Below are 12,056 nucleotides of genomic sequence, written 5' to 3'. Positions count from 1 at the left end.
GTCACACTGCTCTGCGTGGGCATCATGTGACCTCCTCCACTCCCTTGGGGAACACTCGTATTTTTTTTCTTGAAAGGCAGTCGAGCTTTTGTGTGTTTCGATAGCAAATCTGAAGGAAGTGTTTGTAGTGCACACTCCACGCCTGGAGAGGGCAGTAGCAATTTTTTTCTTTTGACAATTTTGCCTAGCGAGAATCATTTACATATTGTCTATAATTTCGCAATCTTTTGGTTTGAGATTGTTTTTGTTTTGGATCTTGGAACTGAAAGTGCCCATTGTTTTTCCACCAAAGGATCTGTGCATATTTGGTTCAAAGTACTTAAAGTTCTACAAACCTTTTAATCCCTGGAGGTTCGTGCAAAAAAAAAGAAGGAGACAAAAACGAGGATTTGCTGGTCCTATATTGAGAAAAAGCATCATATAAACACATCAATGGGGAACTCCTTATATGGGCGTGAGGTGCTACCCTTCAGTCCCCCTCAAAGGCCCCGTTTGTGGCTCCCTGACATTCGCTCTTCCGGCGGCACCTGGATAGGATCCTGTGGAGCAGGCCCGGGGAGCGCTGCATCTGAGGGGTGCCGTGGGGGCTGCGTTGGGCCGGTGGGGGCGCGGGCCTCCGCGGGGGGACCGGGGCCTTGCCGGCGTCCGCTTCCCCTCCTGAGCGGCTCGCCCTTCGCAGAACCGGACCGCTGGCCCACGAAGAGGAAAGAAACTGAGTTTTTATTTGAATTTGCTCAAAATAAAATGTAATTAATAATTAATATTTTTTAAATATATTTTTAATATAATGTAAAAATTGTGTTTCACTTTAAAAATAATGTAACATTATGAAGAAATGAAAACATAAATTTACCACAGCAAGACATTTTTTTAAGACGTTACTCCATGAGAAAATATTTTTTCAAAAATAAAATTACAAAAATACCAATAAATAATTTGTAATATTATGAGGAATACATATTAATCTTTTACAATTTTTTTCTTAAGCAATAGGCATAATATTACGTAAAAAATATATTGTATAGTATTTCTTTAAGCAAATTGTATGATCATAAAATCATAGTGTTACAATGTCATATTTTTTTTAATATTCTGAAAATGTCATCTCATGTTTACTAGAATACGTTCAAATGTTACAAGAAAAATATGGAATATTGTTTTTAATATTGCAAGATTCTTTTTTTTCAAGAAAATAACCAGAATATATGACAATAGAGCTTTCAAATATTTATAATATTTTAAAAACTAGAATATATGTCACTTTAAGTTAACGAATAGCATCGGTTACTGCAGCTCACTGAGCACTTGTGACTGGTCTTGGTGTCTGCATTCTACTGCCCCATTGTGGCCACGGCGCACACAGCAAATACATTGGCTATTGAATTCAAGCTTGAAATCACGATGCACATACCGTTTAATTCTTTACATTCTGAAGTTGTTTTTTTGGGTGTGTGTGGGGTGGAGGTGGGTGGGTGGGGGGTTGTAATCAGTGTGCTTTTGTGTTAACTAATGAAGGGCAAAACGGGCCACCTGTTTGGGGTGGGGGCGTTTGGGGACGGGTGTGGGGGTGGCAACAGCTGTTGGGTGAGTTGCATGATGGCATACCGTGTCCTACCTGGTACTATTGCGCCGTACGCATCCCCCGTCGCCATCCGAGGACGAGGCGGTTCGCTGGGACGCGCTCCTCCTCCTTATACGAGCTTTGGGTGCCAAGCTTTCCTGAAAATCAGCAACAAAAGTAATTAATTTTAATGTAATAAAAATATTATTGTTTTATTTAGAATGTTTCATTTAAAAATAACTATCATAATTGTATTTATTAATTTTCCTTAAATGGCACTTATTTTTAAAAAGTATACTAGCTTCACGTAACACACAATGAGAACGGGCATAAATGAGCTCCCGAAACTAGCATTGATGTTTAAATTTTTTAACTTTGACAATCTGCAACCTGTCCGAGTTCCAGGACGCAGGAGGCAGGGAAGTATCCTTGTTGGCCGTCCTGCAGGCGCCCGAACCAGCGACCCGAACAGTCCTGGGATAGAACCACGATGACGTCACCGGCGTTCAGCTCCAGCTCGTCGGGCCAGAGGGGGCTGTAGCTGTGCACCACCACCACCACCTTGTGGACACAAGAAGAATTACAAAATGAAGAACCATACTAATTACTAGGGGGCCCCATACACTAATGGTCAATACAGTTTTTACTTATTTTCGTACATTAATTTGGTTTATGATTAAAATCTTTTCGCTAAAATACCAGCAGAAAGCTTCTTGTATCGTATTGTGATCAGATGATGATGATGTGATCTTCAGGCTGTACGGAAGTGACGCATAACCGGCTGCGACACAATAGTAGAGCGCGGGAAACAACACATAATCAAAACACGGAAGCTATGGAGGACGACGCTGCCCGATATCGGTTGCGCTTTCTGTTGTTGTTTTTTGTGGTGCTTCAGATGTGGCGCTTCTTTGGAGCTCGCAATGCAAGGCGGATGTTTTATCGTCGGAAAGCCCTCATGGGAGCGAAGAAGAAGACGAACACTTGTCGAAAAGGACACGGCTGGTACGGTAAGTGTTTATTTTTCTCCCTCGCCAATGTCCATTACTGATGGCATCACAGGACCGACCACCCAATCAACTGCCGTGGTGTTTTGCGTCATGCCCTGGGCTCGCTCTGAGCAGCTCCGCACGGTCCACTTCCGACACGGCCAGCTGTAATGGAAACGCTCGCCAACACCGTGCGGGCCTCCAGTGGAAATACGTTAAAAGTGTTTGCCGAGGCAAGGGTTAGAAGCGGTGAATGAATTGGATTACGTGTCAACGGGATTACGGCGTGCGCAATTTAAATAGAACACCTAAATGCGGGGCCTCTTAGCGCCTCCTAAATATCCCGCAGTCGGTTCACTAATGTCCAACATCACTAATAGAAAGTCAAAATTAAACATTTCAAGTCAACAAGCATCGTGTGTTTGTTGTGCGCGCTTTGGCCACCGGGGGGCAGTATAATGCATACAGATAGCTGAAGCTGGTAAAATGCATACATTTTTGTCATTTTTATATAAATATTATATTCCAATAATATAATATACATCATATTTCAATAATATATAAGATGCAATGTATAGCTACCGCAACATTGATGCTAGTTTCATTAGCTCGTCTACAGCGCATTGTATCGCATGTTAGCATTAAACTAGCTAACGCTTCTCTAGGTGGGTTTAAATACGCAAGTTTGCGAACACAATGTTTGTTGTTAAATTGAAAAATCGGCAGCTCGTATTTGAATGAAACTTAAAAATAAAAAAAACTCACCATGTCATCGTTGCTTCTGTATTGATGTCGGCCTGTTGGATGGAACGCGAGATTTGTTAGAAGCGAAGGATTTAAATACACTTTAAAAAAAACAAGAGTAAAGTTTATTAGCATCATTGTTTCCTTCCATATTCGCATTCCATCCTTCCTTTCTTTGTCCTATCGGTCCTTCCTTCCCCTTCTGTCATCCTTCCGTCAATGTCATCCTTGTTTCCCAACTTCCTCCATTCTCTCCAACATTCCTTCCCAATATGGTCCTTCCTTCCAAGCTTCCTTCTTCCATCCTTGTTTCTTTTTATATATCCTTCCATCCTTAATTTCATACATATTCCCCCCCCCCTCAGAGCTTCCTTCCTTCATTCATCCTTCCTTCCATACCATGCTTGTCTCCTTTCTTTTGCACCTCCAAACATACTTGTTTCCTTCCATGCTTCTATACTATAATTTTTTTCTTGATTCCTTACTTTCCTTCATCCATCTTTTCTAAACACTTTTGTAACTCGTTCCTCACTTATTTCCTCCCTTTCCAAGCTATCTTTGTTTCTTTCCTTCCATGCATCCTTATTTCCATACCATATTTTCTGCCTCCCTTAAATAATAGTTATAAAGATTGCATACCCTTCTTTTGTCAAACAAAATCAGTGGTGGTTAAGCTAAGGTATGCGGGACCACATGGGACCCTCCCCCCAAGCTCTCGTCCGATCGTCACTGACCTTGCGGCGCGAGCACGGTGGTGAACACCTGCAGGTGCTCGTGATGGCTGTGCATGTAGATGCGCTGCATCTCCCCGAGGCGGCCGGCGTCAAACTGGCGCCGCGCGCGCGCAAGGTTGCACGGCGCAAATAAAAATAAACGCCGCCCCGCTAATCCACTGCAGCCACTCAGTGAGCGACGGAGGCGGTTGCTGGCAGCAGGTTCGCGCGGCTAACCACAAACAATGCACACATTTTTAACTGCCATATTTATGGTTACGTCGCTGTTGGGCAAAACTAAAATAATGTAAAACTACACACTCATTAAGGGAGGGTTTTTAAACTGTCATGCCAGTGTAATTTTTTTTATTATTATTTTTTTTTTAAGAGTGATGAGTTTTTTTTATTTTGTTTGTTTACTTTCCCTGCTAAGTGCTAATTGGTGTCAAGTCAGGGTCTTTGTCCCGAAAACAGTGACCCCGCAAGCCTCTAAACTTAAGCTATAAAGCCAAAAGGCTTACGTAAGGAAAAGTCGCCGTTAAGCGGCTTAAAAAAAAGCGATCTGATTGATGAGGAGCAATTCTTAGAAGAGCAGCGCGCCACCTTTAAGAATGAGAGGGATTTACTGGGTGTAATTAAAATAAAATAAATTACAAGTTATTGGGAATACTGTAAACGTGACATTTGTCCAACAAATCTAAAGTAGCCTTGAGTTGTGTTGCAATATTTTGTTAAGAACTTTCTTAAAATATGATAATAGGAGAAAATTGGACATTAGCTTTGTTCAAAATATGTGTTTTATGAAAATGTAGTAGTCGGGTTGCAAACAGTTTGAAACTTTCCTCAAGTATGAGAATTACATTAAAGATAAAGACTAAACTAGACATTTATCCAACTTAATATTCCAAAATTCCTGAATTATCCATGGATTTTTTTTATTACTATATTTATGAAAACAAATACTTTTACTTTAGTTTTGTGTTGAAAACTACGGAAATTTGAGAAAAGATAGATTTGTCCAATTCAAGTTTTCTAAAATGAGTAATTTGAGGTGTGGGAAATTAACTTTGATCAAATTTGGTTCCAAAAATTAAAATTCCATAAAAATCTAAGTAGGGTATAAGAAAGTACAATAATTAAATGGAGTAAACTGCACATTTGTTTCATTTAATAGTTCTAATTTCGCTTTTTTTTTTTACAGTAAATTTTTAAGAGTTACAAAAATTCCAGTATAAATTTCCTTTCAAATGCACAATTGCAGAAGATTAAACTTCGTATTTTTCCAACGTAGTTATGAAATTTCCCACCGTACCGTGTAAAATTTCCTCACACAAATCCTAACTGAAAACTTTCCCGGAATATGAGAAAATTACTGTAATTAACGTGAACAAATCAGATATTTGTCCAACTTAAATTCCAAAACTCCTCACTTTGCATTGAACATTTCTACACATTTATTAAAGTAAGGCTGCAAACAAATTCTAGCTGAAATTATTTGAGGATTTTTAGAAAACATTTATTTTCATGGTGACTAATATGACAGTGATATGAAACATTACAAGCATTTTTTTTTGGGTGGTAATTTATGAGTCTCTGCAGTTTTTCAGTCACCGCTTCCCAGGTTTGGACTTCTTCCCCCCTGAAGGTCTTCCATGTTGAGGTTTCCCCCCTGCGGGTTTCCCCCGAGCCCCCTTCTTTCCTTTCCCCTTGCCTGCCGGCGCGTGATCCCTGCGTCCCTTCCTCCCGGCCTGCTTGCCCTTCTTGCTGTAACGGGCCGCCGCCGCCTCTCGGTCCTCCTCCCTCATCTGCTTGTTGGTCGCCTTGGTGACGTTCAGCGTGGGCCTCTTGCCCCCCATCAACTTGAGGAGCTCCAGCTGCTTCTCCTTCTCTGCGCAGAAGTCGCCCACGACCGGCTGGAACTTGCGCTTCTTGCCTGGTCGGGTCGAAAGAGGTCGGGAGAATTTACGATCAATCCCCATGAGAATTTAGGATACTGGGCAAACTTTTTAAAAACTAGCAGGGACGTGTGCTAGCTTAACGCTAACTCGCAGTATGAACGAAAAACCTTGTTACTCATCATCAGAGAAAGATAAAGGTTTGTTCTTCAGCAGTTAGCATGCAAAAACTCACCGGTGCCCCTGGCCGGTTTCTCCTTGGGGAGCCCCTCCTGGAACTTCCCCACTGAGGCGGTGGACATCCGCGCCACGCTGGCCGCTCGAACCAGCTCGTCTTTGGACTGCTGGGCCACGGGTGTCAGGCCCACGCCGGGGACCTTGACCTTCTGTGCCCGAGCGATGTTCCGCAGCCGGTTGAGCTCGTTCTTGGCTACCCGCTCCTTCTTAGCTGCGACCCGCTTGGCGAACTGGTCCTCGTTGGGGTCGGCGGTCTCCGGGACCTCGATAACCCACTCCTTGGTGTCGTCCTTGGCCCGATTGTATCCCCACCGCCGTCGCCATTCTTTGGCTGTCTCGTCCCACGCCAGGTTGGTCTTCTTCTTCTTCTGGATGCCCTTCAGCTTGGCGAACTGCTCCCACTTTGGACGGAAGGTTATATAGTTAATGAAAATGAACCACAAGAGGAAAAATAATAGGAAAAAAATTGCTAACTGTACATTTAGCTAGCCATCTTGCTAGCTTTCTTTCCTGCCACTTGAGCTGTTCAGCAAATGTAATGACACGTGCAATAACAACAATAACAGCAAATATTATAATAATGATAATAATGTGACTAAAAACCAACTGGATATGAAAGCTAAACCAGCCAAAACTTAAAAAAATAAAATAAAAAACGCTCACCTTGGTCGGAGGCCGGGGCTTGGGCGCCGGCTTCTCCCGGGGTAAGGTGGTCGTCGGGTCGGGTAGCTTGGCCACCACGGCCTCCTGGAGCCTCTCCGTGGGGAGCTTCCACAGCTCGTTGATGAGAAGCTGCGTGTTGTCGCGGGCCAGCGAGCGGAGAATGTCGGCCTTGCTCACCCCGGCCAAGTCGCGAGCATCCACGCGGTTCTTGTCGCAGGCCAGCAGGTTGCCCAAATCGAAGTCCAGTTCGAGCTCCTTGTCCACGGTGATGCTGCGGAGCTTCTCCGCTTCGTCGCGCTCCGCCTGGGCGAGGAGCTCGTCGACGTTACAAGCAGCTGTAGTAGCCATGTTGGACGTGGGCGAAAACGGCGTCGTTGCACGTGCGGGTATGAAAACACTGCCACTTCCGGGTTGTATCACTTCCGGGGTAAGGTTGAGTGTGTGTAATTTTTAAAGTTGCACACATGAGGGAGACATTTACCCATTTTACTCCAGCGTATGTTTTTAAAACAGTACAGAGGATTTATTACGAAATATTTTTTTTATTACTTAGTTTAAATAAAGGTGTTAAGCTGTTTTCAACAGATAAAAAAAAACTATCATGCGCAACAAATTGGATTTGATCAGTTTAATATTTTAAACAATCAAAATTCAAGCATTTCAATGTAACATATTTAATTAAACATATTACATAGCAAAATAAAATAAATTAAATTATTTCATTAGATCCAGTAAATTTTTCAAATCTTTTTTTTGTGGTTGATTTTAGTGTTTTGTTGTGTTTTCATCATGATGAAGGGCTTTTGCCGGTGATGCCCCATCTCACTCTAGTGGTACGCCAAAGAATCACTACCTTGAGGACAGTTCAGTTGTTATATTCATTGATACTTACTTTGCATTTAATGTTGAACAATTGCCTGTTTTTAAACATTTACTTATATCCAGTTTGAATTTTTACAATTTTATGTGCCATATTTTTTAATGTTCATTTTTAGAGGCCATACTTTGTGTAAAAAGTTTGACAATCACTAGTTGATACATTTCCTATTCATATTTAAGGACATTGGCATTACATTTTAAACGACTATGATTATAAACGCTTCGTCCCCTTTTGTTTTCTCAGCGTGCTTGTGTGACTCATAAAAGTAGCTATAATAAATTTTGCATTAGGATTAATGTCAGCGTTCCCACTGAGATTAAATCCATTGATGTATACGAGTATAAAAATACACGTGCCATCATTATTTTGGTCCTTTTCTGCACTAATTTGAAGGAGGACAAGGATGTCTGATAACAGCACGTTGATGTTATTATTTGAGGGGCGGCGGTAATTACATTGGTTGGCCGTAGCGCGCCGCCTGAATGCTAACGCGCTTGACAGGCGCTCAGATAAGGTCACAAGCGAGTGGACAGCCGATAATTGGTGGCCCCAATTCCCTTGTGGGATTTAAAAAGACCCCTTATGTGTCCAGTGATGAGAACATATGATGTCTGCAAGGCAGAAACCAAGGAAAGTAGCATTTTAAAATCATAATGAAGGCAAATTAGCATAAAAAGTTAGCGATCTGCATCTTCATGTAAATGTTTTCCCTTGCGTAGTTATGTGACAAATCACAAAGATCTTCACTTACTTGTCACCTTGTTGAGATGGAAGAAACGAAAGCCAAAGAAAAAGAAAAACGCAGTCGGTGGCTACATAGGTAGCGGCTAGCAGCGAACGTTAGCAGTTTACATCTTCTCTCATCTTGTTGAGACTGGCCCAAAAGTTTGGGAATGATTGATTCCAAAGTAAAAGCAAAACCGAGTTGGCGGCTAGATACAGAGTATACAGTATAGCTAGCTACTGGCTAGCAGCTAACATTAGCAGTGCTAGATAAAGCTAGCAGCTAACATTAGCAGTTTCCAACTTCTTTCACTTCCTACCTCGTCTCGTACTCGGTCCTTCTGTTCTTGGAAAGTTAATGTACAAAACAAAAAAAGCAAAACGCGGGCTTTAGGTGCTAGCTAGTTATAGCTAGCAACTCTTTACTATTCACCTTCTTACTTTTATGGAATAAAAGTATCCAAAGAAAAATAAAACATGATTAGTGGCTAGATATATAGTTGAGATTCGCTCTTTGGAATTTTTTATTATTTTTTTAAATACAAAGAAAAAGCAAAACACAGCGTTCGGCCTCTAACCAGGCTGTAACGAGAGCGAGTGAGCTAGCAGCTAACATTAGCAGTCTTCACTCAAAAACAAAACACACATTTTTTTGACGCCCGCTGAGCATCTGCAAGGTTGTTACTATTAAAATGGCCTCCGGAGGACTTTATATAACGTCAAAATGGTCGCCTTCCCCATTCCCTTTTCTGCTGCAGGCCTTCTATATTTTCCCCTCGTTTTGCTGACTTTTGGATGCAGGGATGAAGGCAGCAAACAGGATTACTTTTTCCACACGGTTTCTTTTATAGAAGAACACAGGGCACACGTCACTTTTGCACTTTTTCCACCATGACATATTGAAGCTTTTCTTCAAATGGAAATCCTCGCGCAGGTTTTTCTCCCCCAAAGTGTCTTTGATCGTCTCCAGCGAGCTCTTAGTAAGAATCAAAGCCTTTTGAGAGCAATGATACACCTTCACTCGCCCCTTTTACAAAGTTGAGAGGGCTTTTTCTACCTGTACGAGCGCTCCAAATGTGTCAGGTTGCCAAGGTTTCTCCTTGAACAGGCCAACATCACATGTTTTTTTTTATTGATTTTTTTTTGTATCTGAAAAAACTCTTTCGGCGTAGCTATTATTTTGTTAATCTGAAACTGAAAAACATGATAACACTAGAATTGTGCTATATTGCAAATTGCATTTAACTTACTTAACAAATGTACTAGATTAAAAGAAAAATGTTGACGTCATTTAATTGAGTAATACTTTCACGCACCACTAGAGGGAGTCTGCATAGCGCTAGGCAGCACAGTGAACATCGGTATGTTCCGTAGCACACTTTTCACTCGCGTGATGCCCGTGGCAGGGAGGGGGCGAGGTAGGATTGCGTTTGTCCAAGTCACCTCTAAGCTGCTCATGCACGACAAATAATATTCCGCTAGCTGCTCGGGCTTAGGCACTTTTGGTGATTACATTGGCCGCTTCCTGCCGGCTTGAGTTTGGCATGTCGACTCGGGTCGGAGGAGCCTTTTATCGATCTGCTAAAAATGCCATTTTGGCAGAATGCGGCCATGTAAGACCCAATACGGATGTGCGGAAGACGCAAGCGGACGAAGCGGGAGCGAGAGCGACAGATAATAAGAGCAAATATTGACAAGGGCCGCCTTCTGTGTTTTTTTTGGGCGCCGAGGCGAACGCTGCGTACGCACACACGTTGGCAAATATCCATTCAGGGCTCAGGTGGAGCCTGAGAAATCCCCTTTGAAGCCTCCCCATTAATGAGCGCGGGGGCCTCCCTACGTGAGGGGCATCCAGGGTCTTTATTGATCCCTCCTTAATTAGCCCTCCCAGTGCACATCAGCGCATAATTAGACTGATACCGTGTCCAAATGAATGCGGGCAGACACCAATTCCTCCCAGGAGACGACTTGTTCGACACAGGAAGGAAGAATGAAGAATTGGGTCAATTAGACCGTATTTTATTTGGCTTAATTATAAACATAGCCGATTTGTTCTCAACACTATTTCGAGTCTGGAAACATGATGGACATGGACTGAGAGTAAAATGTTACATTTTACCACTAAAATACTACAGTATGTTGTCCTAATTTTTACTTTTTTAATTAATATAGTATTTGTGTTATCTATTTGAATGTATTATTATTATTATTAATCTATTTATTGATAGTTCACTTTTTAGTATTTTATTTTTTATCAAAGTATTTTTTTTATATGTATTTTTATACAAAAATAAAAAATATATAATTTTTTTGTTATAATTCTAGTTGAATTATTGTTCACGTTTTACTTCATTTTAATTGTTAGTTTATTCTATATTTTACTTATATATATATTTTAGTTTGTATTTTTGTTGATTTCATTAGCAAGTGAAACTTTTTCCGGGCACCTTGCAAAATAAAATGCCAGCTTTCCACTAATTACTGACGACAAAAAGAGCAATTTAAGTGGACTGCATGTGTGTATACGCGTTTTAGAGCATTCTGAAATACATCTTCGTCATTTAAGTGTAGTTAATATAAACAAAAATGGACTTATTTTTTTTTTTACCATTAACTGGTAAAAATGTTAAAATTGTGCATTTGCTTGTCATTCCAGTTTGCCCCCCCCCCCCCGCCTCCCCCGGCCGCCTGATCAATGGTCCGATTAAATGGCGGTCACGTACCCTTTAGCCCGGCGTTGTGACGCAACCGCGGCAAACTGAACGCCACTTTCACCTAAGTCGTCCTCGCCGTGGCCGTTTGACAGTCGCTGAGATCCCCGGAGGGATGATCCCGAGCTATAAATAATATGGATTGTATACGTCTATGCCGAGTCCCTGGGGCGTCGCTATAATGGCTTTGATATGGAGATTAAAAATCCTCCTCCCCGCTCACCCCTGGAGTTTGAGCGAAACAACTCCTCAGACGAGTTTCCCCAGTGACGTCTCAGGTGGAGAATAGACGAACACCTCAAGGCTTCTCAAGTCAAAGTCGCTCAACTGCTTGACTTTTTATTGTATTGAACTCTGACTTTTCAGGTGACAAGCGGGCTTTGTTTACGATTTAGTTGGAAATTGTGTGAAAAGTCTCGTGGAAGATCTCCCGAATTAGAACTCCGCGGCGGAAACTACAAAAATGGCGGAGTCACTCCACAAACATTAAAATAATATTTTTGAACCCATTTAACATTAAAAAAAATTTTTTTTTAATTATTCAAAACTTGAAGCGGCATTCAAAAGCTAAACAATATATATATATATATATATATATATATATATATATATATATTTTTTTTTTTTAAATTGATAAATAAATAAAAATAAAGAGCAAGAACAATACTGAGCTATTTATAAAAAAAATAAAAAATAAAAAAATAAAAATAAAAAAAAGCTAAACAATTAAACACTGGAAACGAATGGACATTAATGTGCTGCTGTGACCTTCGTGCAACAAAGCGCGAATACACGCGGGCGCTGCCGTCTTATATGTGACGCCTGAGCACAAAGAGCCCCGCATGTGCCATTCTTGAAACATGAAAAGAGCTCCACATCAATGGACCTGCATGCGGAATTTGGGATCTCGGCATGGAAAGCGCATTTCCAGCACCTTCCA

The 12,056-nt window shown here is 41.4% G+C and overlaps 2 protein-coding genes across 2 annotated transcripts; both read right to left on the bottom strand.

Moving 5' to 3' along the window:
- Positions 1–383: 383 nt before the first annotated feature.
- On the bottom strand, positions 384–4,192 carry LOC147155934 (uncharacterized). The gene is made up of 5 exons (XM_086066305.1): positions 4,029–4,192; positions 3,316–3,347; positions 1,952–2,122; positions 1,616–1,719; positions 384–689 (listed from the first exon to the last, which is right to left on the bottom strand). Exons 1-5 carry the CDS (start codon positions 4,096–4,098, stop codon positions 470–472), a joined length of 597 nt encoding a protein of 198 aa, XP_085922431.1. The 5' UTR covers positions 4,099–4,192; the 3' UTR covers positions 384–469.
- A 1,251-nt stretch (positions 4,193–5,443) lies between these two features.
- rrs1 (ribosome biogenesis regulator 1 homolog) lies at positions 5,444–7,216 on the bottom strand. The gene is made up of 3 exons (XM_086066260.1): positions 6,803–7,216; positions 6,138–6,540; positions 5,444–5,940 (listed from the first exon to the last, which is right to left on the bottom strand). Exons 1-3 carry the CDS (start codon positions 7,148–7,150, stop codon positions 5,615–5,617), a joined length of 1,077 nt encoding a protein of 358 aa, XP_085922386.1. The 5' UTR covers positions 7,151–7,216; the 3' UTR covers positions 5,444–5,614.
- Positions 7,217–12,056: the final 4,840 nt, after the last annotated feature.

This window comes from Leptonotus elevatus, chromosome 21 (genome assembly GCF_054856555.1).
Source record: "Leptonotus elevatus isolate MCC_2025b chromosome 21, RoL_Lele_1.0, whole genome shotgun sequence".
In the NCBI taxonomy this organism is placed as follows: Eukaryota; Metazoa; Chordata; class Actinopteri; order Syngnathiformes; family Syngnathidae; genus Leptonotus; species Leptonotus elevatus.
The sequence above is the reverse complement of the archived record's forward strand: the minus strand, read 5'-3'. Positions and strand labels throughout refer to the sequence as shown.